Genomic DNA, 27,284 nt, shown 5'->3' with positions numbered 1-27,284 from the left:
CGCCGAGAAATTCTGGTGCAGCTCCTGCCACCAGCGCAGTCTGGGGGGGACACGGGGACGTTCAGCTACATCGGGAAACCCCCCCCAAACCCGAGGGACCCCCCCCGGGACCCCTGCCCACCTTGAGCAGGCGCGTGACTGCGCGCTTGGCCACGGGGATGGGCGCGGAGGCGTTGGGCCGGAAGATGTAGGCGCCCGAGGCCTGGGGGCTCAGCGCGTCCCCGGCGCTGGCATTGTACCTGGGGGGTCAGGGCAGGTCAGGGGGGTCCCCCCTGCAGCCAGGACCCCCCAAAACCCCCAGGAGTGTCCCCAGCCTCACCAGTAGAAGCTCTGGAACACGGGCAGCGAGAAGCCCTTGGCCAAGTTCTGGATCTCGCGCAGGTGCCCCGTGACGGGGTCGAACAGGACCCGCAGGTGCTGCGGTCAGCGGGGGGACAGCGGCAGGTCAGCCCCCCCCAGGCCACCCAGTCACCCCCCAACTGGTTTAACTGGGAGCTGGGGCTCATCCCCTCCATCTAGGGAACCCCCAGACCCCCCCAAATCTGTGTCCCTCCTGATGTCCCCTCACCTCGTTCTGGATCTGCGGCTCCGGGTCCCCCAAGGGCCACTTGGGGGGGGATCGTGGGCTCAGCTGCTTCACCACAAAGGTGCTGAACCCCAGGGGGGGGGCCCAGGCCTGGAACAGGAGCTCCCCCGGGGCCCCCCCAGCACCGCCCCGCAGCCGTTGCGTCACGCCGGACACCGGGACCACCTGGGGGGACAGGTGAGGGGTCACGGGGGGGTTTGGGGGGGATACTGGGAGGTTTGGGGGGTCAAGGCTCACCTGGCTGGCCACAGGCCGGCCCTGAGGGTCACTCACGGCATAGGAGGTGCCGCTGACCGGCAGCCGCACGGGCCAGGCCACGCCCCGGGCCAGGGGGTTGTAGAGGATCACGGTGAACTGGGGGGGGGGGAGGTCACACAAGGGGGGGTGTCAGTCCCTGGGGACCACCAGAACCCCCCCCAAACCCCCCTGGGTGCTCACGTGGGCGGTGGTCTCGCTGAGGGGGCACACGCTGACATTGAGGGCGTTGCAGAACACAAAGGGGCCCTTGGTGCCCCCCAGGAGGGACAGGGCGTTGGCCACCAGCACCTGCGGGGGCGGCAGGAATTTGGGGTCACACCCAGCCCTGCCCTTGTCCCCAGAACCCTCCCCTGGCCCCCCAGGGGCTCACCTGGCAGCTGTCCCAGCCCTTGGCCAGCTGCCGGGCGTAGTCGTTGGCCACGTGCTGCCTCTCGGTGCCGGACACAGCATCGTGGTGCTGGGCCACAGCCACGGCCTCGCCTCGGGGAGGGAAAAAGGGGGTGTTGGGGGGGTTGGGGGTGCCCAGGTCCCTCCCAGGTGTCCCCCAGGCACTCACGGAGCACGGAGCTGTCCCCAGGGCCGTAGGGACCGTCCCGTGAGGAGGGTCCGGCCAGCGCTTCCAGCTGGCTGCAGATCTGGGGGTGGGATCAGGATCTGAGGGGGTGCCCACGAGGGGATCCCCAAGCCCTGAGGTGGTCCCCACGCCCTCGGGGAGTCCCCAGGTGCCCCCCACCTGCAGGAAGCCACTGCTGAGCCGCTCGTAGCCCTTGAGTGCCGGGCGGCTGCTGAAGAAACCGGTCCAGAACTGGTGGGGCCCGTCCGAGTAGGGGAAGAAATCATCCATCTTCAAGGGCCTGGGGGACATCCCAGCTGTCCGTCCGTCTGTCCAGCCCGCCCGGCCCTCGGCCCCTCCCCGGCCCCTCAGCCCTCCCTCACCAGGTGAGGTTGGCCCGGTGCAGCTCCTGCAGGTAACACGAGGGCGTCGAGTACAGGGCATGGACGCGGCTGCCGTTGGCTTGCTGGGGACAAAGAGGGGGTCAGCGGGGGCTTGGGGACACCGAGGGGGGCTTTGGGGACAGCCCCTCACCCGGGCGTTGGTGTGGGCGATGAGCTTGTCCAGGTTCTTGAACCACAGGTGGGCGTTCTCGTAGTGGAAGTCGGAGCCCATGGTCATCAGGATGTGGTTGGTGCGGTACTGCCGGGCCTGGGGACAGAGAGGACGCAGCTCGGACGCCCAGGGACAGCCAGGAACCCCACCCCAGGGGACAGGGACCCCCATTCCCCCCATCCCAGGAGGGACAAGGACCCTTGGGAACCCCATCCTGGAGGATAGGGACCCCCACTCCCTCAGGGCTCCCCCAATTTTCCCCACTCAGGGGTCCCAGCCCCCCTTTACCCCCCTGGCAGGACCTGGGTGGCCGCAGCCTCCAGGAAGGAGTTGACCACAGAGTCCACGTTGCGCTCGGGCCGTCGCCGTCCACCATGGGGGGGTCGGTGCAGAGCTGGTCCCAGCACAGCCCGGGGGGGGTTGTACACGTTGGGCAGGATCCCTGGGGACAGCGCTGTCACCTCCCCGGCCACCACGGCCAGGGGGACAGGGGATGGGGCTGGGGACATGGCTGGGACAGGACAGAGGGGGGAAATGGGAAGGGGACACCCCTGGGGACAGGATGGGGCCAGGGGAGAGGGGTGGGGACACGGGAGGTGACAGGGATGGGGACAAAGGACAAAGCCTTGGGAAGGGATGGCAGGGACAGGACGGGGAGGGGCAGGCAGGGGGCAGTTTGGGGGTCCCGGGGGGTCACTGGCAGGAGGGGGCACAGGGGGCAGTTTGGGGGGCCCGGGGGTCACCGGTGAAGATGTCGGCGCGGGGGGGGGGCAGGCTCGCGCTGCCCCTCCAGAGCAGCTCCAGCTCCCGGCGCTGCAGCCGCGCCCACTTGTCCTGGTGGTCCACGCGCCCCACGAACAGCCCGTCGTACCCCATCTGGGGGGGCACCAGGTCATGGGGGTCACTGGGGGCCCCCACAGCCCCACAAACAGCCTGTCGTACCCCATCTGGGGGGGCACCAGGTCATGGGGGTCACTGGGGGCCCCCACAGCCCCACAAACAGCCTGTCGTACCCCATCTGGGGGGGTGTCACTGCGGGGTCCCTAAATAGGTTTGGGGGGTGATTGGGGATACGGAGGGGGGTTTGGGGGGGGCTGAGAAGGTTGGGAGTGCCAGGGAAGGTTTTGGGGGGCAGGGAGGATTTGGGGGTGCTGGGGTGATTTGGGAGTGCAGGGGAGGGTTTGGGGTGCAGAGGAAGGTTTGGGGATGCCGAGGGTGATTCGGGGTGCCAGGGGGGGTTTGGGGGTGCAGGGGAAGGTTTGGGGATGCCGAGGGTGATTCGGGGGTGCCGGGGGGTTTTGGGCTGCCCCACCTGTGCAAAGGAGGCCGCCAGGTCGCGGGCGTGGCCGAAGGGGTCGATCTGCCAGGCCACCCTGGGGGTGCCGCAGGCCCCGAACTCGCGGCGCAGGAAGCGCCGGCCCAGGGCCAGCTGCTCCAGGGCCCCCCCGTAGTGCGTCGTGGCCTCGTCGCTCATGCACCAGCCCCCCCCCACGAACTCCAGCCGTCCTGGGGGGGACAGCACCCCAAAACCCCTCAGGGGACAGGTCTTGGGGACCTCTCAGAGGTGCAGCCCTGGGCAAATCCCCCACGGTCACACAGAGACCCCAGACCCCCACCCAGTGCCACCCACGATCCTCCCAGTCCCCCCCATCCCTTTCTGTCCCCCCCCAGTCCCTCCCAGTGCCCCCCATGTTCCCAAGTCGCTCCGTACCCTCCTGCACCAGCTCCCTGACCAAACTCCGCGTGGCCTCGTCCTGCTGCTGCCACCAGCGCGCCAGGAACGCCACCTCGGCGTAGACGAAGCGCCGGGAGGGGACGGCCACCAGCTGGGCCACCACCGAGTCCAGGATGTACTGGACCCCTGCGTGCTGGTCCTGGTTCCGCACTGGGGGCACGGGGGGGCACCGGGTCACCCCAAAACCCTCGGGATGGGGGAGGTCACAGCACGGGGGGACACGGTGTCACTCAGCGACCCTTGGACCCCCCCACGTCACCTCCAGCCCCTCTGCAGCACGTGGGACGTGTCCCCCCCTCAGGTGACACCACCCCCACCCGCACAGCGGCCTTGGGGACGTCACCTCCCCGCAGGTGGCCTGTGCTCCTCGTGTCCCCACTGTCCCCCCGTGTCCCCCCTGTCTCCGCCGTGTCCCCGCTGTGTCCCCCCCGTGTCCCCGCTGTCCCCACGCACCCCCATAGTAGTACTGGTCCACCGTCTTGAGCCACCCGACGTCGTCGTGCGAGTGCGGCACCAGGTGCACGTTCAGCATGTCCGGCCGGGTCGGGGGGCACGACTGGGGGGGGTCGAGGGGGCTCGGACCGGGCTGGGCCCGCGGGACCCCCCGGAACAGCCCCGGAATCCCCCCGCTGCCCCGGGAGGACCGTTGGGCTCCGGAAGCGGTTGGCAAAACCAATGGCCCCAGTTCCCGTTTTCTCAGAGTGCCCAGTGCATCCCAGTGCCCCCAGCTCTTCCAGTTCCCCTTTCTTGAGGGCGATCCGGTGTCCCCTCAGCCCCTCCCGGTGACCCCAGTCCATTCAAGTTCCCGTTATCCCAGGACACGCCGGTGCCGCCCGTCCCTCCCGATGTCCCCAGGCTATCCCGGCCCCCCCAGTCTCTCTCTCGCCGGCCCCTCGGTCCCACCTGGTATCCGCAGCCCGCGGCCGCCCCGATCAGGAGCAGCAGCAGCGGCAGCGCCGCCGCCCCGGGCACCGCCATGACACCCATGGTCACGTGACCGCACGCTCACATGACCCGCGAGCTCGCCCCGCCCCGTCCCTAGCGCCAGCCAATGGGCGGTCGGGAAAAGGCGCTGCTGCGCGCCGCGCGCTCTGATTCGCCGCTGCTGCCCGCGGGGGCGGGGCGTAAGGAGACCGCGCCGGGCGGGCGGCGGGAGTGACAACGGACGGGAGCCAATGAGGAGAAGCAGCGGCCGTGATTGACAGCTCTCGGGGAGGGCGTTGGCAACGGCGGGAAACGACCAGTGGCCAATGAACGGTGGCGGCTCCCGAGGCCCCGCCCACGACGAGCCCCCCTCAGAGCCCCCTCAGCCCCTCTCGGCTCTCAGAGCCCCCTCAGGCCCCCGACTCCCCTGGGCCACCCCTCAGATGCCCCCGAGATAACTTTGATCCCACTCAGACCCCCCAACACCTCTTTGACACCCCTCAGATCCCCCCGACTCCCCCTGAAAGCCCCCCAGGACTCCCCCTCCCAGTTCCTCCCTCTCCTGGGGGGCTCCGTCACCCCCGTTCACGTACAGACAGACCACACCAGTGCCAGGACCCCCTTTTATTGCCCCCGCGGGGACCCCCATCCCCCGTCACCATGGCGGGGACATGGGCTGGGGGTTCTGCAGGTAGGACATGACCACGGCCGAGATGGAGAGCCTGGGGGGGGGACACAGATGTCAGAGACCCCCCCAAACCCGGCCCGGGACCCCCCAGGACCCCCCGGCACTCACATGAAGCTGCTCATCATCTGCTTGGTGTCCTCGGAGCTGCGGGAGTTGGCGAAGCTGATGAAGGAGCAGTAAACGGCGATCCAGGCGCACCACTTGAGCTGGGGACCCCCGGGACACCGCCGTGAGACCCCCGGGGGACCCGCGGCGATGGGGCCTGAGACCCCCAAGATCCCCTGGAGACCCCCGGCGTGGGCAGGAGACCTCCGGAGAGCCCTGAGATCCGCCGGGAATGGCCCTGAGCCCCACCAGGGGCTCTCTCTGTGCCTCCCTTCCCCCGAATTGCCCTCAGAACCGATCCCGGTACCGGTACCCCCCGGCAGCTCCCGGTGCCGCCCGCGCCGCACCTTGAGCATGAGCCCGCACATGCTGAACACCATCCCCAGCAGGTTCATGTAGTCGGGGGTCGGGTCCTCCAGCGCCGGGTTGGTCTCGGTGGCCGGGGGCTTGTACCTGGCGGGGGAAGGGTGCTCCGTCAGCCGGGACCCCCGCGGATGCCGCTGATCTCTGCCCGGTTCTGCCGGCCCCTCCGCGGTCCTCCCCTCTCCCTCTCTCGGTCCCTCTCCCGGTCCCACCTGGCCACTTTGCCGGGTCTCCGCGGGTCCGCCATCGCCCGCCGCCACCGCCTCTTCCGCCGCCGCCGGAAGGGGCCCGGCCCCCGGTGCCAGCCCCGGTCCCGCCTCCGGCCCCATCCCCGGCCCCGGTGCCAGCCCCGGTCCCCATGGCGTTCCCGAGGCCGCGGCCCGCCCAGGCCGAGCTGCCCCGGCAGCGGGTGCGGACCCTGCAGTGCGGGCAGGGCGCGGTGCGGGCCGCCCGGTTCAACGGTGAGACCGCGGAGGACGGAGGGACCGGGGGTACCGGGGGGAAACAGGGAACGGGGGAAGAGATCAGGACGCGGAGGTGGAGAGGGGGAACCGGGAAGGGGGTGCCGGTTTGGGGGTCCTGGGGGTCACGTCCCTTCACCCCCGTGCAGCGGATGGGAATTACTGCCTGACGTGCGGCAGTGACAAGACGCTGAAGCTCTGGAACCCGCACAAGGGCACAGCCCTGCGCACCTACCAGGGCCACGGCTACGAGGTGCTGGACGCCGCGGGGTAAGGAGGGGCTTTGGGGACCCCTGCCCGCCGCGGGGAGCCCCCACCGCGCTCACGGGACCCCCCCGCGCCCCGCCAGGTCCTTCGACAACAGCCAGATCTGCTCCGGCGGCGCCGACAAGGCCGTGGCGCTCTGGGACGTGACCACGGGGCAGGTGGTCCGCAAGTACCGGGGACACGCCGGGGTGAGGAGGGAACGGGGGGCGGTTTGGGGAGGAGGATTTGGGATCCTGCGTGGGGGGCGAGGCACTGATTCCCTGCTTCTCCCACAGAAGGTGAACTGTGTCCAGTTCAACGAGGAAGCCACTGTCATCGTGTCTGGTGAGGGAGTGGTTTGGGGGAGACTCTGCACCCCCTTTTCCCACCCTGACCCCCCTTTTTTTCGCCCGAACCCCTCTTTTTCCCCAGGCTCCATCGACTCCACAGTGCGGTGCTGGGACTGCCGCTCCCGCCGCCCCGACCCCATCCAGGTGCTGGATGAGGCCAAGGACGGCATCTCCAGCGTGAAGCTCTCATCCCACGAGATCCTGACAGGGTGAGGGACGAGCCCCCGGCACCGGGGCACCCCCTGAACTGGGACCCCCTAAACCTCCCCCCTCCCCGCAGCTCCGTGGATGGGCGTGTGCGGCGCTACGACCTCCGCACAGGGCAGCTCTGCTCCGACTACATCGGCAGTGAGTGGGGCCCGTGGGGGGGCCCTGGGGGGCTCCCAAAGCTGGGGAGGCTCCGCGGGACCCCCCAAACTCCCCCTGTGCCCCCAGGCCCCATCACCAGCGTGTGCTTCAGCAAGGACGGGCAGTGCGTGCTGGCCGCCAGCCTGGACTCCACGCTGCGGCTGCTGGACAAGGACACCGGGGAGCTGCTGGGCGAGTACGGCCCCCCCCGAAACCCTGCGTTCTCCGGGGGGTTTGGGGGACCCCCAGCTCACCCCGTGTCCCCCTCCCCAGGTACACAGGTCACCGTAGCACGACGTACAGGCTGGACTGCGTCCTGAATGAGCAGGATACGCATGTGGGCTGCGCCTCTGAAGACGGCCATGTCTACTTCTGGAACCTGGTGGAGGTGAGGGAGGATCCGGGGGGGGCGGTTTGGGGACACCCCCGACCCCCCCCTGACCCCCGGTGTCCCCCCAGGGTTCACTGGCGCTCAGCCTGCCCGTGGGCCAGGGCGTGGTGCAGTCACTGGCCTTCCACCCGCGCCTGCCCTGCCTGCTGGTGGCCACCCAGGGCCAGGTGACGCTGTGGCGTGAGGACACCTTCCAGCCCGAGGGGGACCCCAACACCTGACGGGGCCTGGGGGGACCCCGGTGACAAAGAATAAACCCCGAGTGGAGACCCTGCCGTGCTTTATTGGGAGCTGGAATAAATAAATACGAGCGCTGGGGGGAGGGGACAGGCAGGGAGGGCGCTGGGGACAGGGGGGACACTCGGACAGGGGGTGCAGGTGTGGGGGGCCCCTGTCCCCCCCCAGGGGGACTCGCCCCACTGTTCCCCACGCCGTGGGAAGCGCCGAGCCGGGAGCCCCTGCAGAGGTGGGGGGGGCTCAGCACCCCCAAAGCTGAGCCAGGGGGGTCCCTCACCTCGGAGGTCCCCGCGGGCACCAGGAAGGCGTCGGCACTCCGGGCAAACGTCTCGGCCACGAGCAGCGGGAACACGAGCGAGGCGTCGGCGTAGACCTGGCCCAGGGCAGGGGGTCAGGGGGAAAACCCCCACCCTGTGCCCCCCAAATTCCCCCTCGACCCCCAGGCCCCCCCACCTTGACGGGGGTGGCGTCCACGCGGATCTTGCCCCAGGACACGGCCTCATCCGGCCGCGCGCCCGAGTCGGAGCCGTCAAACTCCTGCGCCGTGTTGACGTAGACGGAGAAGTCGGCGCCGTTCCGCTGCCGAGGGCGACATCCAGGTGAGCCCCCCGGCCCCTCCCCACTGCGGGGGGCCCCAAGCCCCCTCCCTGCCCCAGGGGTCCCCTCACCATGAGGTTGGCGTTGGCGATGTGGTGCTTGACCAGGCCCCCGCCCAGGATGATCATGCCGGTCTTGTGGGCGAAGATGGCCTGAGTGTTGATGAGGCGCAGGTCTGCGGACACAGCGCTGGTCAGGGCGCCCTCAGGGCACCCCCAAATCCCCTGGGGCACCCTGGGGAGTCCCCAAGGGGACACTCACCCTCCACGATGTCCAGCACCAGCCCTGGGCGCTTGTAGGAGTGGAAGAAGATCATGTCCCCCAGGGAGCCGTCGGTGAGCGCTGGGCTCAGCACCGGGATGTTGTTCTGTGGGGAGATGGGGGGACGCGGTGACAGCCGCTGGCACCCACGGTGACACCCCCCAGAGCCCCCCAGTGCCCCCCCAGTACCTTCTGGGCCCAGTAACAGATGGACTCGGGGTTGTTGATCTCCTTGCCCAGCCGGGCGATCATCCGGGACGGTGTCCACCGCACGCCCTGCAGGGACCCAGCTCAGGAACCTCGTCCAGGGGCGCCCCAGGGTGTCCAGGGACCCCCAAGCTCCCTCCCAGCGCTGAGGGATCCCAGGTTGGAGTCCCCCACCCTCACCTGTGTGTCCTGCTCGTCCACCATCCGCTCCAGGATGGGCATCAGCCAGTCCTCGAACTTGCAGTAGTTGTCGTTGGGCACCAGCAGGTTCCCGATCCTGAGGGACCCCAAGGCAACCCCGAGGTGACCCTGAGGTGGCCCCAGCCGTGGCCCCAGCCCCCCATGCTTATCCTCCAGACCTGTTAATGCCGTTCTCCCGCAGGTCCCGGCCCCGCAGGCTGAAGTCCCCGATGTAGGTGGGCGCCAGGCACTTGATCAGGTCCTCCTCAATCCCCCCGGCCGTGGTCACCAGCACGTCCACCTGCCCAGGGCAGGGTCAGCACCTCAAGGACACCCGTGTGCGACCACCCCCACCCCCTGGAACCTCACAGGGACCCCCTCGGGACACCCCAAGGCCTTGAGGGCTCCTGGCCATGGGGCAAGTGGGACAGCGGACCCTGTGACTGCCTGCGGTGCCCAATGTCCCCACACCCTTCTCACTGTCCCCACATTATTGCCAAGTGTCCCCACAGCATCCCCAGCGTTCCCACGCCATTCTCAGGTGTCCCCTGTCCCCCGCTGCACGAGGTAGCGGATGCTCTCCCTGTCCCTGTCCCCCTGTCCCCCTGTCCCCCTGTCACCATGCCGTGCTGCACGAGGTAGCGGATGCTCTCCCTGACGCCGGAGCTGACGAGGTTGGAGGTGAAGCTCCCGCTGCTCCGCGCTCAGCGGCTCCAGCTTGGCCGCGATCTGCGGGGAGGACACCGGGGGCGTCACACCGAGCCCGGGCCCCGCCTCGCCCTCCCGGTGCGATCCCCCCCGGGCCGCACCATCCGCTCGATCTCGGCCACCGCCTGCGCGAAGCTCGTGGCCTGGAAGCCGGTGGTACGGAAGGAGCGGAGCAGCGCCGCGTGGTCGGCGCCGCCCGAGAAGTCGTAGCCGCGCACCGGGAGGGCCTCGCCGGGAGGGCCCCGCTGGGCCGCAGCACGGCCCGGAGCGCCTCTCCCGGCGCCTCTCCCGGGGCCGCCATGGCTCGGCCAGGCCGCTCAGGGCGCCGCCATCTTAGGCCGCGCCCCCCGCGCCGTGCGCCTGCGCGATCCCTCCGCCGTGCGGCTGCGCGCCGCCATCTTGCTCAGCCTCCCCGCTCGCCTTTTCCGTACAGCCGCGCGCCGCCATCTTGGCGGGACGGCGGCCGTGGAGGGACGGGAATCTCGCAGACGCGAAAAGGCGCCGGTGCCGAGGCCGGCGCTGCACTGAGGGAGTCCCGGCACGGCCGCAAGCGCCCCAAACCCGCCCAAATTCACCCCAAACCCGCGGGGGCGCACAAGCTCCGCTCCAGTCCAATCCTTTAATACCCATGAATAGGCGGCAGCGTCCAGCCCCACCGACGTCCCGGACCCGGGCCCTGCCCCACCACAGTGGGGAGCGCACCGGGGAGCCCGCGGGGCGCGGTCTGAGCCCTCCCGCCAGCATCAGGTCCGGAGCCTCCACACTTCCACCGAGAGTCCCCCCGAGGCCGCGGCTACCACGTCCCCGTCCACACTGATCTGGGGGAGGCCAGAGGAGCGTCAGGGGAGCTGGGGACACCCCGGGGGAGTTTGGGGGGCATCCCGGGAGGGGCTGCGTGTGCACACGCGTGTGCAAGGGCTGGGGACAGCTCTTCACCCCGTTGAGGACGTCGTCGTGTGTCCAGGAGCAGATGGTGCGGGGGGGATCTGTGGGGACGTGGATCTGCAGGAAAGGAAAGGCAAAGCCGGGGGTCAGAAGCGCCCTCAGCCCAGCGAGGAGCCCCCCAGCCCTCTCAGGGCCCCCCCAGCCCAGTCCCGCGGGGCCGAGCCGTGGGGACCCCCACCCGCAGCGTCCTGTCCGTGGACGTGGTGTAGAGCGAGCCCAGCGAGTGCCAGAGCCCCGTGATCTGCAGCCGGTGCCCCACGTCAAAGTACTGCAGGGGGACAGAAACCCCTCCTGAGGCTCGGGAGAGGGGACCTGACCCCCACAACCCCCCGTGACCCCCCAAAGTCCCTACCCGGGCGGGCTGGAAGCCGCCGCTGCCACTGCCGAACAGGTACACACGGCCCTGGTTGTCCCCAGCCCAGAGCTGCGAGCCCCGGTAGGACATGGACAGCAGGTAATTGTCCAGCTGTGGAGGACACGCCCTGAGGGTCACCGCGGAGGGCACAGGGGACCCTCCGGGGGAGGACGTGGGGCACAGCCCCCACCTGCAGCCGCTGCAGGACGGCGCCGGCGCGGCGGTCGAACACCACGAGGGTCCGGTCCTCGCTGCCCGACACGATGAGCTGCTCGTCGGCTGCCAGCGACAGGACAGCGCTGGCGTGGGGCTTGTAGCTGCTCACCTGGGCCTGCCCGGCTGGGAGGGGGGTGGGGGGGTCAGGGGGGTCAGTGGGACACCCCCAGAGCCCCACCCGCCCAACACCCCCCAGTACCTCGCGGGTCGTACACGGTCACCGTCTTGTCGTAGGTGCCGGTGACGAGGACGTCGGGGCGGTACGAGAGGCACAGCACGGCCGCCTTCTCCCTGGGGGAGCGGGGGGTCAGCGGGACCCCGCGGCCGCCCCCAGCCCCCTCCGGCCCCCCCGGGCCGTACCTGATCTCCCCGAACTGCTGCCCCTCGGCCGCCAGGTCCCAGAGCTTCACGGTGCTGTCCCAGGAGCCGGAGCAGACCCGGGTGTCCCGCGCAGCCAAGCACCAGACCCAGCCCTGGGGGTGGGGGGGACCCACAGGCGCTGCCGGACCCCAAACCCGCCCCGGGACCCCCCGAGAGAGGGGGTTGTGGGGTCTGAGCCGCACCTTGTGGGTCCCGCTGCGCCCCGAGCCCAGCGCCTTCACCAGCACCTTCCCGGGGGGGCCCCGGCCCAGCTCCCGCAGGTCCCACAGGTTCACGTTGCGGTCGCGGCCCCCCGAGACGCACAGGGACCCCCCCTGGAAACGGGAAGGGGCCGCCGGTGAGCTGGGGACCCTCCTGGAGCTCCAGGAGACCTCCCCGCCCCCCCCCCCCCCCCAGGGCCCGGCGGGTCCCACCTGCAGCAGCAGGACGGAGTCGACGGAGGCGAAGTGCCCCTCGTCCAGGGAGAAGTGCTCCATGGGGGCCCCCCCGGCCCCCCAGCGCTCCAGGTGCTCCTCCAGGTCCTCGCACGCGGCCGCCCAGTCGAAGCCATCCTCTGGGGGGCCCCAAAATCGTGGGTGGTCCCCAAGCCTGTCCCACAGACCCTTCAGAGGATGGCGGCTGCGCAGGTGGGGATCCCACCCAACGCCGAGGTTTGGGGCGGCCAGGAGGGTCCCCCAGAGACACCTCGGGGTCCTTTCCCGGGGGGGCAATGGGGCGCTGGGGAGGGGGAAATGGGGCTTCGGGGGGGTCCAACTCCCCACATCTCCCCCCGAGGTGCCCCCAGCGAACGCGGCGGGACCGGGGACATCCCCCCGCCCCCCGGGAGGGTCCCGGGCGCCCCCAGACCCACCTGGCAGCGCGGGGAGGGGGCGGCGGGCGCGGCGCTGCAGCCGGAGCCGCCAAGCCACGGCGTCCCGGGCCACGTCCCGCAGGGCCCGGCAGACGCACGGCAGCACCCGCCGCACCTCCCGCGCCCGCAGGAAGCCGCAGATCCGCAGCAGCAGCTCCGGCGGCAGCGCCAGGAGCCCCCCGGGACCCCGCGCCCGCCGCCGGCCCGTCGGGCTCCGCGGGAGAGGCGGCGGCGGGCGCGGGGGGCCCATCCATGGCTGGGGAGGGGGAACGGGGTCAGCACCGAGCGCGGCCCCGGCACTGCTCCCCGTCCCTCCGGGACACCGGGATCCGCCCCAAAGCGGGACCACCCTCCCCGGTTGCCCGGTATCGCGAAGTCCTCACTCCGTTCCCCCGGTACGGGACGCACCCCAACACCGCCCTCCCGCGTCAAATCAGAGCCCCCGGCCCTCCCTCGCCCCCCCGGTACCGGGTCCCGGCCTAGCCCGACCCCGCCGCGTCCCGTCGCCACGGCCACGGCGGGAGCCACTTCCGGCGCGACCCGCAACCAGCCAATGGCATTGCAAGCAGCGCCATGACGTCATCAGGCGGCACCGGAAGCGACCCACGTGCGGCCATGGAGGCAGCTCCGGGAGCGCGGAGCGACCCCAAAATCCCCCGGACCCCCGCAGAAACCCTCCCCGTTGTCCCCCCGGTAACAAACGACACGGACACAGCGCACGGTCCACAACGGCCTTTCTTGTGCCGCCCGGCGCGACACAACCGGGTCCCCGCCCCTCCCTCGCCACACCCTCCCCCGATCCCCGCCCTGTAAACGGTAAAAAAACGGAACAAAACGGGCAAATCAAACACGCGGAACGTGGCACCGACTCGCTCACGACGAAGCACAACGGCGGTGGCTCGGCCCCCCCGGCCCCCAGCCCCCCGCGCCCCCCCGCCCGGGGCTCGACGCGTTCCTGTGGACGTGTGTGGGGGAGGGGCGGAGGCTTCATGCGGGGGGGACACGGGGACACCGGGGAGACACACGGGAACGGGCCCCCCCACCCTTTTTTGGCCCCTCCAGCCCCGATTTTCGCCCTCCCCCACCAGGGATTTGGCCCTCCCCCAGGGTTTGGAGCCCCCGCCGCGGGTCCCCCTCCCGCGGCCCCACCCCCAGCCCCCCCCCTTTATTCGTTCCCCGGGGTGCAACTGCTCTCGGGGCCCCCCCCGGGACCGGGGCACCGCGCCCCGGCCCCCGACCCCCCGGGCACCGCGGGTCCCTCCCGGCCGCCGTCCCCGACGGGCTCCCGGCGCCGACCTGAAGGGGAACAGCAGCAGCGGTGGTTGGAGGGGGGAGGGGATCACCTGTGCCCCGCCCCCGGGGGTTTTTGGGGTGCTGCGCCCCCCCCGCACCTGTTTGAGGTGTTTGCACCTGGCTTAGACCCCGTAAAACGCCGCCAGCCGGTCCTTGAGCAGGGGGGGGAATTGCTCCGAGAACTGCTGCCAGTTCTCCTCACCCACCTGGGCCTTGAAACCGTGCAGGATCTGCGGGGAGGGGGCGAAAAATCAAAACCTGGGGGCCCTGCAGGGCCCCCCCCAAAGAACTGCGGGGTCACCGAGCCCCCCGGCCTGTGGTTACCTTGTAGAACATGTCCCGCAGGTCGTCCTTGGGGCTCACCCAGGACGCGACGGCGTCGCAGAAGAAGATGAAATCCTGGGGGAAACACCCCAAAAATGGGGCGATGGGGAGGGGAACAAGCCAGGGACCCCCAGTTTTGGCTGGAGACCAAAAATCCCCCCCCTAAAACCACCCCATCAAGGGCTGGGATCCCCCCAAGGGTAACCCCCACCCCTCACGCTCTTCACTCACCCCAAAACAAGGAGCACTTGGCTCCAGAACAAGGTGCTCCCCCCCCAAAAAAAAAAAAAAATACCCTGGAGACCCCCCCAAAACTTGGGACCCCCCCGCACCTGCACGACCCCCCCGGGGTTGACCCCGATCATGACGCAGATCCCCCGGAAGGCCGAGTCCTTCTCCTCGTTGTCGCGGATGTTCCGCAGCGACGTGCACCTGGTGGGGGCAAAAGGGGGAGAAATCGGGGTTCAGCGCCCTCCAACCCCCACCCCCCAAGTTCTGGGGACCCCCAAAAGCCGCCGCAGAACTCACCAGGGCCGGATGAACTGCTGCAGCATCGGGGCCACCTCCTGCGGGCACACGAAGCCGAGGCGCCCAATGGTGATGGCTGGGGAGAGAGCGGGACACGGATTGAGGATTTTGGGGAGGGACTGAGGATTTTGGGGACCCCCCCTCACACGCAGGAACTGTTGGGGGAGCCCCTCAAAGGCTCACCCGTGTTCTCCAGGAGCGTTTTGGGGGTGTTGGGGCGGTTGATGATCTCCACGAGGTTGTTGAGGACCATGGGGACGTAGGGCTGCATCTCCGCGCCTGGGGGGGCAAAGAGGGTTCAGGGGAGCTCTGGGGGGTTGGGGGAGCTCTGGGGGTCTCAGGGGAGCCCTGGGGGGGCCGCTCACCCATCTGCATGCAGATCTCCCCGATGGCCCAGGTCGCGTTGTTGCACACGGAGATGAACTCGGGGTTCAGGTTGGTGCCGAGGATGGGCATGAACTCGGCTGGGGAGGGGGCACAGGTGAGCGCAGACAAACCCCCCGCCCACCCCAAATTCGGGGGACCCCAAAACTCACCGATGCAGGGCTTGACGTGCACAAAGCAGGCCTTGGTGAGGTCGCCCAGGAGGGCGAAGGAGCTCTGCCGCACCTCGGGCATCGTGTCCTGGGGCAGCGAGGGCACGGGTGAGGGCAGGGGTGAGGGCCCGGGTGGGTGTGGGAGGGGTGTGGGGGTTCGGGGGTCCCCCCCTCACCTGCATGCACTGGAACAGCAGGGTCATGATGTTGGAGCGGGCCACCAGCTGCTCCACGTGGCCGCCGAGCCCTTCGGCCAGGCCGCTGAGCAGGTCCAGCGCCACGATCATGAAATCCTTGTCGGGGCCTCGTACTGCTCCGGGTGCTGGTTGTACATCTGGGGGGCCGCTGTCACCGCGGGGGGGTGGCTGGCACCTCCCCGGCCCCCCCCCCAGCGCCGGCGAGGGGCTCACCATGGCCTGGGCCAGCGTCTTCTGCACCAGGGTGACGCAGCGCTGGTAGACGGGCTCGCAGTAGGGCAGGAAGCCGCTCTGCAGGGCCGTGGCCACCGAGGACAGGCACTGGGGACAGCAGGGGACGTCGTGGAGGGGCGGCTCGGGGACGGCCACCCCCGCTCAGGCCACCCCCGACCCACCTCCAGCAGCGGGAACAGGTCCTTATCCTCGTCCTTGAGCTCATTCCACTTCTGGATGAGCGGCGGCATCAGCTTCTGGATGTACTCCTGTGAGCAGGGGGTGTCACACGGGGTGGGGACACCCCGGGGGGGCTTGGGGACAGCGGGGAGGGGGTTGGGGACACGCAGCAGCCGTGCCCTGAGGGCCCTCAGACCAGTGAGATCCACAGGGGGAGTTCAGGATTCGAATGTCTGTGGTCATCACCGGGCTCGGACAGGGGGACGGGGACAGCCGGGGGGGGTTGGGGACACTGAGGGAGGCTGGGGACTCACCGGCTGGTTGAGGTGGTGGCCCACGGAGTCAGCCAAGGTGCCGATGGCGTCGTAGAGGATGAGCAGGTTCTTGTGCTGGTACTTGCCGAAGGCGAAGACGAGCGTGTCCAGGATGAAGCTCAGGTACGGCACCAGCTCCGTGCACGCCTCCTCCTCCAACGTGGCGAAGGCACTGGGGACAAGGACACCCCAAAACGGGGTCAGGGACCCCAAGAAAACCCCACAGGACCCCCCCCCCCATCCCAAACCAGGCTGAGAGCCCCGCCGGGTCAGGCAGTACGAACACAAGGCGTCCTCACGGGGATCGGGGGAACGGTGTCATCACCCCTGGGGGGGCTCAGAGCCATCCCACGGACCTTGAACGTCCCCAAACCACCCAAAACCCCCCCCAGCAGCGTCACCTGTCCCCACCCAGCGTCACCTGCAGGCGGCCTCCTGCACGCGCTTGTTGCTGTCCAGGATGCGCTGCAGCAGCTCGGTCATGAGGGGCTTCAGGTAGAGCTCGGGGGGCTGCGCCACCACCCAGTGCGCGTAGCGGCTCAGCGTCCAGCAGGCGATGGAGCGGACCAGGGCCTTGCGGTCAGCCAGGCACCGGATCAGGTGTGGGATCAGCTCGGGCAGGTAGGGCACCATGCCCTGCATGCAGCCTGCGGGGCGGGCACGGCGTCAGAGCCACCCGGGCTTGGGGTTTTCCCTCCCAAGAACGGGTTCCTCCAGCGAGATCAGGGTTTGGTCCCCTAAGGGTCACTCTGAGGGTCAGCCAGGACAGGGTTTGCTCCCCTAAGGGTCACTCTGAGGGTCAGCCAGGACACGGTTTGCTCCCCTAAGGGTCACTCTGAGGGTCAGCCAGGACAGGGATTTTCCCCTTCAAAGGACCGGGATCCCTCCCCAAGAGCAGGATCTCCCCCCAAGGTCAGTCTGGGGCTTCGCCAGGACTGGGATTGGGTCAGAAATCCCTCACGATCAGGATTTTCCTCCCCAAAACCAGGATCCCCTGGATCAGGATTGGGTTGGGGCTGTGTTTTGGGGTCCCCCAGGATGGGGATCCCGTCCCCAAAGGGCCATTTTGGGGTGCCCACCTTCGGCGATGGCCCCCAGGACCAGGATCCCCGACTCCTTGACCACCCACTCGAGGTGGAAGAGCAGCTCCTTGAGCAGGGGCAGCAGGTGGGGCAGCAGCTCCTCCCGGAACACATTGGCCAGGACGTCCAGCGCCGCCGCCGAGCACTTCCCTGAAGGGGTTAATGACACCCTGGGGACACCCCAAAACCACCGGGGACACCCCAAAACCTGCACAGACACCCCAAAACCCAGAGGAACACCCCAAAACCCAGAGGAGATGACCCAAAACCCCACAGGATTTCAGGGATTTTGGGGTCACTCACTGCACCAGGTGTGCCGTGAGCTCAGGAGAGGGTTTGGGAGTGGATTTTGGGGCGAATTTCAGGGATTTCAGAGTGGATTCTGGGGTGGACTTTGGGGCAGATTTCAGGGATTTCAGGGTGGATTTTGGGGTGGATTTCGTGGATTTTGGGTGTATTTCAGGGATTTCAGGGCGGATTCTGGGGTGGACTTTGGGGCAGATTTCAGGGTGGATTTTGGGGCGGATTTCAGGGATTTTGGGGTGGACTTTGGGGCGGATTTCAGGGTGGATTTTGGGGTGGACTTTCGGGCGGATTTCAGGGTTGATTTTGGGGTAGACTTTGGGGTGGATTTCAGGGATTTTGGGGTGGATTTTGGGGTGGACTTTGGGGCAGATTTCAGGGATTTCGGGGTCGCTCACTGCCCCAAACCCCGACGCCGTGTTCCTACGCAGGTTCCAGTCGGACAGGGCGTCGTCGTCGTCCTCGTCGTCGCCATCCCCGTCGCCGTCCCCGCCCCGCTGCTCCTCGTGCGCCAGGGTCACCGTGCGCGACTTGTGGAAGCGCGGCTTGATGTCCTGGTCGCTGTCGGGGACCGCCTCGTCCTCCTCCACGTCGCCCTGGGGGAAATCGCGACGTGACATCATCGTATCATGGCGTGATGTCATCGTATCACGGCATGACGTCGTATCGCGGCGTGACGTCATATCGCGGCAGCGCCCGGATCAGACAGTACGAACACAAACGACCATCACGGGGGTCAGTTCAGGTTGGTCATCATCTCCAGGGCACCCCAGTGCTCCCAGTTACACCAGTACGAGCCCCCCCAGTGCTCCCAGTGCCCACCTTGAGCAGGATGATGTCGATCTCCGAGTACCTCATGCCGTGCACCAGGATTGGGATCAGCCTGGATTGAGGGTGGATTTTGGGGTCACTCACTGCACCGGGTGTGCCATGAGCTCTGGGGTGGGTTTTGGGGTGGGTTTAGGGATTTTGGGGTCACTCACTGCACCGGGTGTGCCATGAGCTCTGGGGTGGGTTTTGGGGTGGGTTTAGGGGATTTTGGGGTCACTCACTGCACCAGGTGTGCGGTCAGCACATCCTTGCAGATCGGCTGCTCCGCCAGCGTCAGCCAGAACTCGCAGGCCTCGAGCGCCACGTTCTCGTCGCTGTCCTGCGTCCGCTGCAGCATGTACTGGGGTGGGGGCACAGGTGAGCTCACCTGGCACAGGTGACCCCAAAAAACCCTCACCTGGGCACAGGGAACCCCTCAAATCCCTCACCTGGGGGGGATTCTGGGCTCACTCACTGCTCTGGAGCGGGTTTGGGGGGGGATTCTGGAGTATTTTGGGGTGAATTTCAGGGATTTCAGGGTCACTCACCGCACCAGGTAACCCTTAAACCGCTTGCCCGTGCCCAGGTGACCCCAGGCCCCACGCTCACCTGGATGATGCTGTACATGTGCGGGATCAGGCGGTCGATGCGCACCTCCAGCAGCATCACCAGCGCCCTGCAGACGTTCTTGCGCACCTCGGGGTCCTCATCCACCGCCAGCGCGAACAGGTGCTGGGGAGGGGCACAGCTGAGACCCCAAAACCCTCCCCCGGGACCCCAAAACTCCCCCCAGGACCCCCAGGGGCGCTCCCACCTCGATGAAGGTGTCGATGTTCTCCATCAGCGCCTGCGCCCGGTCCATGATGAACTGGTTGACGCAGGCGATGGCGTGGGACCTGCAGGGCAGGGGGGGTCACCTGGAGCCCCAAAACCCACCCTAAAACACACCTGGGAACTCCCAGACCCACCTGGAGCCCTAAAACCCACCCTGAAGGCCCCCAGACCCACCTGCAACCCCAAAACCCACCCTAAAACCCACCTGAACACCCCCTAAATCAACCTGGCCCCCCCAGCGCTGCACTTGGGGGACACCTAGGACTGTTTTAGGGCTGCCCAGTGTGACCCCTCCCCCAAAAAAATGGGGAGCAGGTGGGAGACAAATTTGGGAATCCAGGCACTTTCAGAAATTGGGATTTTTTTGGGGCCACTTCAGCAGTTCCAAGAACAACATCCCCCCACATCCCTACCCCCCCCGAGGCAATGGGGTCACGGGCGTGTCCCCACCTGTCCCCCACACCTGATTTTGGGGCTGCAGTGCTTGAAGAACTGCAGGAACTTGGGGATCATGACGTTGAGGGGCCGGTTCAGGGCGTCGCTGTCCAGCAGCTCCGAGGAGTCCTCGCAGATCTTCTGCAGCGCCCCGAAAGCGCCCTGGGAGGGGAAAAGGGGGAGGTGGCGGTGGGATTTGGGGGTGCAGGTGGGTCTGGGGGTGTTCAGGGGGGATTTAAGGAGTGTTTCGGGGGTGCAGGTGGGTTTACAGGGTGTTCAGGCATGCTTTAGGATGGGTTTTGGGGGTTGAGGTGGGTCTGGGGGTGCTCAGCCCCACCCCAGGTGCCCCCCAGACCTCGCAGGTGTTGTAATCCTCGGAGTTGAGGAGGTTGCAGAGCTGGGGCAGCAGCTCCGGCCACATCTGCAGCTCCCCCTTGGAGGCGATGGTGGTGATCAGGATACCTGGGATGGGGAGGGACAGGTGAGCTGGGGGGCTTGGGGGGGATTTTGGGGGTTTTTGGGGTCGGTTTTGGGGTCGCCCCTGACCGATGGTGGCACGGATGAGGGACGAGGCATCGCCCAGGTGGTTCAGGCACTCCTGCTTGATGAACTCGGCCACGGGCGGGGGGAAGCTCTGGAAATGCGCCTTGACATTGTTCTTGAGGATCAGCCCGCTCAGGGAGCGCGTGGGCTCATCTGGGGGAGGGGGAAACGGGGTGTTTGGAGGGGGCCGGGAGCTGGATCGCCCACAAAATGGCTCCAGTGGCCACTGGCACCCCCCCAAAAACCTCTAGGACCCCCTCAAGGACCCCCAGATTGCCCCCCACCTTCGGACTTGAGGCGCGTGAGCACAAAAATCAGGTAATTGTTGAAATCCGGGAACTGGTTCAGCTGCTTCAGCTTCTGTAGGGAGGTCAAGGAACAGGCAGGGACAAAAAGGGACACAGGGAGACAAGAGGGACACAGGGCCAGGGACACCCAGGCCCAAGGACGCCCATCCCACATCGCCCACCCCAATTTTCCCATCAGCACTAAAGCCACCCCCACCCCAAGGACCTGAACCCCCCAGTCCCAAGACCCCTGCCCTGAGAGGATCTGAACCCCCCAGACCCAATCCTGGAGCTCTCAGCTCCACTCCCGGGGGTCCTCCCCAAATCCTGGTGCTCCCAGCCCCATCCCGGGGGTCCCAGCCCCGCTCCGGGGTCCCAGCCCCATCCCGGGGGTCCCAGCCCCCAAAGATACATCCTGCACCACGCGCTGCGTGGCCGTGTTGGGCGACTGCGAGTCCTTGAGCAGCTGCAGCACCTGCTGCAGGCCCTGCTCGTCCGGCTGCCAGTCCATGGCCGGCCCGGGGGCCCGGGGGGGCCCGGGGGGTCCGTGGGAGTCCCGGGAGGGTCGTCCCGGAGGCAGCGACCCCGGCTGGCAGCGGAGAGAGCGGGAAGCAGTGTTGGGAGGGGCAGCACGGGTCGGGGGGACATTTGGGGACTCCCCGGGATGGACTCGGTCCCCGTTGGGGGGGGGGGAACCGCGGGATCCCCCGCAGGAGCCGGGACCGGGCGGACCCACGCGCCGCGCACGTGGGGCCGGGAATGGCGGGAGAACGGTGATGGGGGGGGAGGGAAGGGTCCGGTGTCCCCCCCGCGCCCCCGCCCCCGGATAAACCCCCCTCCCCTCCCCCCAACCTCCGGCACCTCCGCTGCCCCCGGCCCCATCCGCCGCCCCCGCTTTGAGACCCTCGCCCCCCCATCCCGCCCCCACGCGCCCTCAAAGCCTCCCCCCACCCCAATTGCCCCCCAGCCCCCCAATCTGCCCCCCCAGCCCCCTTCACACCCCCCCAAGCTCCCCAACCCCCCCCCCCGTCCCTCAGTTCCCTCCTGAACCCCGTTTCAAGCCCTCGAGACCCCCAAACCCTCCCCGGGGCCCCCCAGTCTCCCCCCGCCCCGTCTCCCTCACCCCCCAGGGACCCCCAATTCTCCCCTCAGCGCCCCTTCGCTACCCCCCTCCACCAGGCCCCGCGCGCCGCTCCCGCCGCCCCCTGCGCTGCCGGTACCTGCCCGGTGAGTTTTGGGGGAGGTCCCGGTGTGTTTTGGGGCGATCCCGGTGGTTTTTTGCGGGGGGGGGGGTCCCGGTGTTCGGGGGGGGTCGGAGCGCGGCCGGGGGGGTTTCGCCGCTGCCCCCCGTGACCCCCGCCGGCCACCGTCCGCCCCGCGCGGCCGCGTCACGTGCGCAGCGGGGGCGGGGCCTCAGGGGGAAAGGGCGGAGCCACGTGCGGGAAGAGGCGGGGCTACAACGCGCATGCGCCGAGTCCCCGAAACACAGCGGGCACTACAAATCCCAGCGCACACCGCGCGCGGGCGGAACCATTGCAGGTGAAGGGAGGAACGTCACCGCCAGCCCGTTTAGCGAGCGCCAAGGGGAGCGGCGGCACTGGGGGCAACTGGGAGGAAACTGGAGGGAGTGGGAAGGGGTCCAGAGGGGACTGGGAGGAACTGGGATGGGGATCAGGGCAGCTAGGGGGGTTCAGGGGGAACTGGGAGGAACTGGTGGGGTTCTGGGCGGTCCCCCCCACGTGGGCACAGGCCAAAGGTGTCCCTCCCAAACTTTATTTGGGTGAAAACCCCCCCAAACCAGTAAAAACTCAGTGCAGGGGAAAGGGGAGGGGGTAATAAAGCAAGGTCCCTCCCACACCTGCCGCCAAAACCGCCCCTCCCCGACCCCCAAAAACTCCTCAGCACCTCCGAAACCTCTGAGCTCTTTAATGCTGCGCCGCCCCCCCCAAATTCCCCATTTCCCCCCAAAACGTGGATTAGGGGAGGGGCGGGGGGCAGCGCTGTGACGTCAAGGTGGGGGTGTGACGATATAAAAGGGGCGGGCCGGCGCCCCCCACCCTTAAATAGGTATTTACAGGGGGGGCACGGGCCGACCCCCCACCTGGGCCAGGGCTTTTGGGGGAGGGGGTGGGGTCGGAACCCCCCCCCCCCCCGGTTACTTTCAAAGGGGGGGGGGGGGGCTTCAAACGCATTTTTGGGAAGGGGCGTGGCCAGGTGGGTTGGGGGCGTGGCCACTTCTTGGGGGTGGGCACAGGTCACGGGGGGGGTCAGCACTATTTCATCAGGAATTTTTGAGGGGGGGTCTGGGGTCAGGACCCCCCACCCAGCGGATATTTTGGGGAGGGGGCGGGGCCGGCGCTATTTGACCGGGAATTTTTGGGGGGTCTGGGCCGGGCTCGGGGCCGCCCCCAGCAGTTTTTTTGGGGGGGGCCGGCGCTATTTGACCAGGGCCGCGTCTTGTCGTCGTCGCTGCACTGGTGGGCTTTGTACTTCTGCACCTCCGCCAAGTACTTGGCCCAGGCATCGCCTTTACTCGTCAGCACCTGCCCCCAAAAAAACCCCAGAACCACCCCAAAAATCGGGGGAGGGCCTTGGCACCCCCGGTTCCTCCCTCCCGACTTCCGATCCCCCACCCCGGCTCTGGCGTTCAGCCCCCGGGACGCCCCGACCCCACCCCAGGAGTTGCAAATTCCCCCCACCCCCGGGACCCCCAGTTCCTCCCCGGGACCCCAAATTCCCTTTCCCAGCCCTCAAATCCCACCCGCCCCTCGCGACCCCCAATTCCCCCACAGCCACCAAATCCTCGCCAGGACCCCCGATCCCAAATCCCCCTTCCCGGGACCCCAATCCCAAATCCCCCTTCCCGGGACCCCCAATCCCCCTCCCGATCCCAAATCCCCCTTCCCGGACCCCCAATCCCAAATCCCCCTTCCCGGGACCCCCAACGCCACCTCCTCGTCCGTCTTTTGCTTCTTGGCCACCACTCCCGTTTTCAGGGCCAGTTTGTTGCCCCCCCGCCGCCGCCCCACCTGGGGAAGGACACACCTGCCCCGTTACCGGGAGCGGGGGGCCGCGGTGACCCCTGGGCTCCAACCCGCCCCGGATCCCCCGGAACGGGGCTTGGAGCAACTCAAGAGGAAAGAAACGGGGAGAGCCCGGAGGGACCGCGAAGGCAGCGGGACAGACGAGTCCGGCAGCGGCACCGGGAGGAGGCACCGCCGCGACCGAGGAGCTCCAGGAGCAGCCCCGAGGAGCCCCCGGGAGCGGCCCCGCGGCCGCTCCGGTCGTGGCCCTCCACGGCCGCCCTCACGCGTTCGGGCCGGGCCGGCGGGAGCGGAGCCGGGGAGCCCGCGGCCGCTGCATCCTTACGAAGCTGAGCGCGCCGCCGCTCCTCTTCGCGCCGTCGGCCCCGCGCTGCGGGCCGAGCCCGGTGCCGCCACCGCCGGACGCCTCCGCGGCCGCCGCCGCCTCGCGCTCCCGCTGCTGCTCCTCCGCCTCCATCTTCCGCTTGAAGAGCTCCAGGAAGCTGCCGTCGTTCGCGAACACGTTGACGCCGCCGCCCGGGCCCGGGGGGGGCGCGAAGGTGCCTCCGGGCCTCCCGGTCTTCGCCGCGCGCCGCCATCTTGTCCGCCGCCACCGCCGCCGGCGCCGCCCCGATGACGTCAGCGCGACCGCCGCGGCGGCGGCGGCGCCTTTTTTTGACGTCAGCCAGAGCCCCGCTGGCGGGGCGGCGTTGCCTGGCAACGCGCGGGGCTCCCGCCGCTTCGCCCCGCCCCCGGTACGGATTGACGGGCGAGTCCACCAATGGGAAGCGAAAGCGGGGAGGCCGCGGTGGCGCGCCGGCCAATCAGCGCGCGGCGGGCGGCGGCGCGGGGAAGATGGCGGCGGCGGCGGCGGGCGGGTGGGCGGCCGAGGCCCCCGAGGAGTTCGAGGACGCGCCCGACGTGGAGCCGCTGGAGCCGACGCTGGCGAACATCATCGAGCAGCGCAGCCTCAAGTGGATCTTCGTGGGCGGCAAGGGCGGCGTGGGCAAGACCACGTGCAGGTGCGGCGGGGACGGGATGGGGCTGGGGGGACCGGGATGGGACGGGAAGAACGGGACGTGGAGGGGTCGGGATGGGATGGAGGAATCGGGATGGAGTGGAGGATCAGGGGGCCCCTGTGCTGGGTGGACACCGGAGCCGACACCTGGGTGGGGGGACACACAGACACCTGGGGACGTGACACCTTTTCCCCCCCGAGGGGGGACACACACGCCTGAGGATGTCACTCGCTCACCCCCTGCCCCCCTTTGTCGTGGCGGGCTGGCACCAGCTCTGGGGGGAACCCAAACCACCCCACGTGGGGACCAGCGGGGCCGATCCCGAGCCAGGACCTCCCCCAGAGCCCCCAAGCCCCCTGAGCCCCCCGTGCCCGCCGTCCCCAGCTGCAGCCTGGCCGTGCAGCTGTCCCGGGTGCGCGAGAGCGTCCTGATCATCTCCACCGACCCCGCTCACAACATCTCCGACGCCTTCGACCAGAAGTTCTCCAAGGTGCCCACCAAGGTCACGGGCTACGACAACCTCTTCGCCATGGTGCGTCCGGGGGGGTTCCGCGGGGGTCCCGAGCCCCTCGGGCCGCGCTGACCGCTCCCGTCCCGCAGGAGATCGACCCCAGCCTGGGCGTGGCAGAGCTGCCGGACGAGTTCTTCGAGGAGGACAACGTGCTGAGCATGGGAAAGAAGATGATGCAGGAGGCCATGAGCGCCTTCCCCGGCATCGACGAGGCCATGAGCTACGCCGAGGTCATGAGGTGGGCTGGGCTGGGGGCTGCAGGGGGGCCTGGCCTCGCTGGGGGTGGGGAGGGGGCTTTGGGAGGTGTCTCTGTCTTGCTGGGGGTGGGGAGAGGGTTCTGGGCGGGGGAAATCCCGGCCGTGCTGACCCCCCCGTGCCCCAGGCTGGTTGAAGGGGATGAATTTCTCGGTGGTGGTCTTTGACACGGCGCCCACCGGGCACACGTTGCGGCTACTCAACTTCCCCACCATCGTGGAGCGCGGGCTGGGGCGCCTGATGCAGATCAAGAACCAGATCAGCCCCTTCATCTCCCAGGTGGGGCCGGGGGGGAGCCCGGGCAGGGGTCTGGGGGTCACAGGGAGCTGTCACAGCCGTGTCCTCTCGGCAGATGTGCAACATGCTGGGGCTGGGGGACATGAACGCTGACCAGCTGGCATCCAAGCTGGAGGAGACACTGCCCGTCATCCGCTCGGTCAGCGAGCAGTTCAAGGACCCGGTGAGGCCGGGGGCACTGGGAGGGACTGGGGAGGGAGCAGGGATGGGGAAGGGGCTGAGCCAGTCTGTGCACATTCCTGAGGGGAATAAAGCCCAGGGGATGGGCAGGGATGGGGACAGGGACCCCTCAGGGCAGGGGTGGGGACAGGGACCCCTCAGGGCACGGACAGCAAAGATGGGGATAGGGATAAGGATCTCTGAGGGCCGGGATGGGGACAGGGACCTCCTGGGGGGATGGCGAGCGAGTTCCTGAGTGCTGGGCCAGCGTGTCCCCTGCCCCGCTGTTGCTGTGTCCTGCTGTCCCCATGTCCTGCTGTCCCCCGCTGTCCCCGTGTCCCGCTGTCCCCGTCCCGCTGTCCCCGTCCCGCTGTCCCTGTGCCCTGTTGTCCCCTGCTGTCCCCGTGTACCCTGCTGTCCCCGTGTCCCGCTGTCCCCATGTCCTGCCCGTGGTGTCAGCGTGTCCCCGATGTCCCTGCGTCCCCCGCAGCAGCCCGGCGTGTGCGTGGCCGGGTTCCTGCCCCGTGTCCCCACCGTCCCCGCTGTCCCCCCAGGAGCAGACCACGTTCATCTGCGTGTGCATCGCCGAGTTCCTGTCGCTGTACGAGACGGAGCGGCTGATCCAGGAGCTGGCCAAGTGCCGCATCGACACCCACAACATCGTGGTCAACCAGCTCGTGTTCCCCGACCCGCTGCGGCCCTGCCGCATGTGCGAGGCCCGCCCACAAGATCCAGGCCAAGTACCTGGACCAGTAACGCTCGGCTGGGGCGCAGCACTGGGCCTGGGGGGCTCGAGTTGGGGTCTGGACAGCTGACCTCACTGGGGTGTGGAGTGGGATTTGGGGAGCCCAGGACGGGTTTAGGCCGAGTTGCTGGACAGCTGACCCTCACCTGGGGGGCCAGAGGGGGCCAAACACCGGGGTCAGGAGGGGGAAGGAGCTTCTGGGGGTGGGATTGGGGCTCTGGGACCCTCCCCAAAAGCTTTGGGGTGGGGCAGTTTGTGGGTCCAGGATTCTTCCGGGGTTGGAATTGGGACTGGGGACTCTTCCCAAAGCAACTGGGGGAGTCTGGGGGGGCCCAAAACCCAGACTGGGGAGAGAGAAGGAATTTAGCGAGGGGAGGGGAATTTGGTTCATTTTGGGGAATCTGGGACTGGGAGGGGGATTTTGGAGGAGGGCACTCCAAGGGGCGTGGGAGGATGCAGGGGGGGCCCTGAGGGGTTTTGGGGGTCCCACTGTGACCCCCGGGTCCCTTTGCAGATGGAGGATCTCTACGAGGATTTCCACATCGTGAAGCTGCCGCTGCTGCCCCACGAGGTGCGGGGAGGGGACAAGGTCAACACCTTCAGCTCCCTCCTGCTGGACCCCTACCAGCCCCCCAGCCCCAAATAGCCCCCCCCAAACCCCACCGGACCTAAACAACCCCCCAGAGCCTGGGGGGTCCCTGCCAGCCCCAAATAGCCCCCCTCATTGCCGAGGAGGGGGGGGGGGGGCACAGCCCCTATTTATCCCCCCAGGAGGGACAGGGGAGCGGTTCCCCCTCCCTTCCCCCCCCCCCGGGGGCTGCGCGCCCCCCCCCGCTGTCACCCAGTTTTTGGGCGGGGGAGGCGGAGGTGGGACCCCTCCCGGGGAGGAGGGCGTG

The 27,284-nt window shown here is 68.8% G+C and overlaps 8 protein-coding genes across 13 annotated transcripts; 2 read left to right on the top strand and 6 right to left on the bottom strand.

Moving 5' to 3' along the window:
- Positions 1-4: 4 nt before the first annotated feature.
- On the bottom strand, positions 5-4,701 carry MAN2B1 (mannosidase alpha class 2B member 1; the record flags this gene model as incomplete). Its single annotated transcript, XM_039572607.1, is given in 19 exon segments — positions 5-40; positions 122-239; positions 320-417; positions 569-751; positions 824-940; positions 1,025-1,132; positions 1,215-1,324; positions 1,401-1,479; positions 1,578-1,698; positions 1,781-1,863; positions 1,932-2,048; positions 2,255-2,310; positions 2,313-2,365; positions 2,367-2,394; positions 2,696-2,828; positions 3,265-3,458; positions 3,664-3,837; positions 4,141-4,243; positions 4,591-4,701. Coding segments are annotated over 19 exon segments (1,995 nt in total), but the record flags the coding sequence as incomplete, so codon positions are not given.
- A 519-nt stretch (positions 4,702-5,220) lies between these two features.
- Positions 5,221-6,045, bottom strand: WDR83OS (WD repeat domain 83 opposite strand). Its single transcript, XM_039572622.1, has 4 exons — positions 5,980-6,045; positions 5,752-5,857; positions 5,408-5,505; positions 5,221-5,333 (listed from the first exon to the last, which is right to left on the bottom strand). Exons 1-4 carry the CDS (start codon positions 6,012-6,014, stop codon positions 5,267-5,269), a joined length of 306 nt encoding a protein of 101 aa, XP_039428556.1. The 5' UTR covers positions 6,015-6,045; the 3' UTR covers positions 5,221-5,266.
- A 16-nt stretch (positions 6,046-6,061) lies between these two features.
- WDR83 (WD repeat domain 83) lies at positions 6,062-7,833 on the top strand. Its single transcript, XM_039572621.1, has 9 exons — positions 6,062-6,228; positions 6,378-6,498; positions 6,578-6,683; positions 6,771-6,819; positions 6,907-7,033; positions 7,105-7,172; positions 7,260-7,368; positions 7,446-7,560; positions 7,632-7,833. The coding sequence occupies exons 1-9, from the start codon at positions 6,126-6,128 to the stop codon at positions 7,782-7,784; spliced, it is 951 nt and encodes a 316-aa protein (XP_039428555.1). The 5' UTR covers positions 6,062-6,125; the 3' UTR covers positions 7,785-7,833.
- DHPS (deoxyhypusine synthase) lies at positions 7,823-10,069 on the bottom strand (the record flags this gene model as incomplete). The annotated part of the gene is given in 11 exon segments (XM_039572606.1): positions 7,823-8,173; positions 8,254-8,379; positions 8,469-8,572; positions 8,659-8,764; positions 8,848-8,934; positions 9,046-9,142; positions 9,225-9,346; positions 9,666-9,732; positions 9,734-9,774; positions 9,855-9,985; positions 9,988-10,069. Coding segments are annotated over 11 exon segments (1,299 nt in total), but the record flags the coding sequence as incomplete, so codon positions are not given.
- Positions 10,070-10,072: 3 nt separating this feature from the next.
- Positions 10,073-12,854, bottom strand: FBXW9 (F-box and WD repeat domain containing 9). Of its 6 annotated transcripts, none has more exons than XM_039572617.1 (10): positions 12,501-12,854; positions 12,064-12,238; positions 11,833-11,964; positions 11,630-11,742; positions 11,469-11,560; positions 11,244-11,392; positions 11,051-11,164; positions 10,877-10,966; positions 10,690-10,755; positions 10,396-10,571 (listed from the first exon to the last, which is right to left on the bottom strand). In XM_039572617.1, exons 1-10 carry the CDS (start codon positions 12,752-12,754, stop codon positions 10,497-10,499), a joined length of 1,260 nt encoding a protein of 419 aa, XP_039428551.1. In that variant the 5' UTR covers positions 12,755-12,854; the 3' UTR covers positions 10,396-10,496. The 6 variants fall into 6 exon arrangements, with proteins under 6 accessions (XP_039428549.1, XP_039428550.1, XP_039428551.1 ...); XM_039572618.1 differs by having other exon boundaries at positions 12,064-12,203; positions 12,501-12,846; XM_039572615.1 differs by lacking the exon at positions 10,877-10,966 and having other exon boundaries at positions 10,073-10,571; positions 12,064-12,203.
- An 859-nt stretch (positions 12,855-13,713) lies between these two features.
- Positions 13,714-21,701, bottom strand: TNPO2 (transportin 2). Its single transcript, XM_039572623.1, is given in 26 exon segments — positions 13,714-13,796; positions 13,892-14,023; positions 14,118-14,192; positions 14,450-14,549; positions 14,646-14,721; positions 14,829-14,924; positions 15,011-15,109; positions 15,182-15,269; positions 15,358-15,485; positions 15,488-15,515; positions 15,592-15,699; positions 15,774-15,860; positions 16,086-16,257; positions 16,507-16,732; positions 17,165-17,317; positions 17,898-18,066; positions 18,293-18,353; positions 18,523-18,641; positions 18,890-19,012; positions 19,095-19,176; positions 19,578-19,711; positions 19,905-20,011; positions 20,096-20,245; positions 20,377-20,452; positions 20,792-20,968; positions 21,600-21,701. Coding segments are annotated over 24 exon segments (2,664 nt in total). The 5' UTR covers positions 20,891-20,968; positions 21,600-21,701; the 3' UTR covers positions 13,714-13,796; positions 13,892-13,915.
- Positions 21,702-22,285: 584 nt separating this feature from the next.
- On the bottom strand, positions 22,286-24,225 carry TRIR (telomerase RNA component interacting RNase; the record flags this gene model as incomplete). Its single annotated transcript, XM_039572604.1, has 3 exons — positions 22,286-22,922; positions 23,331-23,408; positions 23,749-24,225. Coding segments are annotated over 3 exons (789 nt in total), but the record flags the coding sequence as incomplete, so codon positions are not given.
- A 24-nt stretch (positions 24,226-24,249) lies between these two features.
- On the top strand, positions 24,250-27,034 carry GET3 (guided entry of tail-anchored proteins factor 3, ATPase). Its single transcript, XM_039572634.1, is given in 8 exon segments — positions 24,250-24,424; positions 24,806-24,953; positions 25,022-25,175; positions 25,321-25,466; positions 25,540-25,647; positions 26,198-26,365; positions 26,367-26,405; positions 26,903-27,034. Coding segments are annotated over 8 exon segments (1,062 nt in total). The 5' UTR covers positions 24,250-24,257.
- Positions 27,035-27,284: the final 250 nt, after the last annotated feature.

The sequence above is a fragment of the Corvus cornix genome, unplaced genomic scaffold (assembly GCF_000738735.6).
Source record: "Corvus cornix cornix isolate S_Up_H32 unplaced genomic scaffold, ASM73873v5 scaffold5, whole genome shotgun sequence".
NCBI classification, from domain to species: domain Eukaryota; kingdom Metazoa; phylum Chordata; class Aves; order Passeriformes; family Corvidae; genus Corvus; species Corvus cornix.
This window is presented reverse-complemented; position numbering and strand designations above follow the sequence as displayed.

What these genes read in the sequence shown, in the direction of transcription:
- WDR83OS (XM_039572622.1), bottom strand. Translation starts at nt 6,014, where the DNA reads ATGGCGGACCCGCGGAGACCCGGCAAAGTGGCCAG. An exon ending in AGACCCGGCAAAGTGGCCAG is followed by an intron (nt 5,858 to 5,979) that starts GTGGGACCGGGA and finishes TTCCCCCGCCAG; the next exon opens with GTACAAGCCCCCGGCCACCG. An exon ending in TGTGCGGGCTCATGCTCAAG is followed by an intron (nt 5,506 to 5,751) that starts GTGCGGCGCGGG and finishes GGGGGTCCCCAG; the next exon opens with CTCAAGTGGTGCGCCTGGAT.
- WDR83 (XM_039572621.1), top strand. Translation starts at nt 6,126, where the DNA reads ATGGCGTTCCCGAGGCCGCGGCCCGCCCAGGCCGAGCTGCCCCGGCAG. An exon ending in GCGGGCCGCCCGGTTCAACG is followed by an intron (nt 6,229 to 6,377) that starts GTGAGACCGCGG and finishes ACCCCCGTGCAG; the next exon opens with CGGATGGGAATTACTGCCTG. An exon ending in AGCCACTGTCATCGTGTCTG is followed by an intron (nt 6,820 to 6,906) that starts GTGAGGGAGTGG and finishes CTTTTTCCCCAG; the next exon opens with GCTCCATCGACTCCACAGTG.
- FBXW9 (XM_039572615.1), bottom strand. Translation starts at nt 12,754, where the DNA reads ATGGATGGGCCCCCCGCGCCCGCCGCCGCCTCTCCCGCGGAGCCCGAC. An exon ending in ACTCCGTCCTGCTGCTGCAG is followed by an intron (nt 11,965 to 12,063) that starts GTGGGACCCGCC and finishes TCCCGTTTCCAG; the next exon opens with GGGGGGTCCCTGTGCGTCTC. An exon ending in GCGGCTTCCAGCCCGCCCGG is followed by an intron (nt 10,756 to 11,050) that starts GTAGGGACTTTG and finishes CCTTTCCTGCAG; the next exon opens with ATCCACGTCCCCACAGATCC.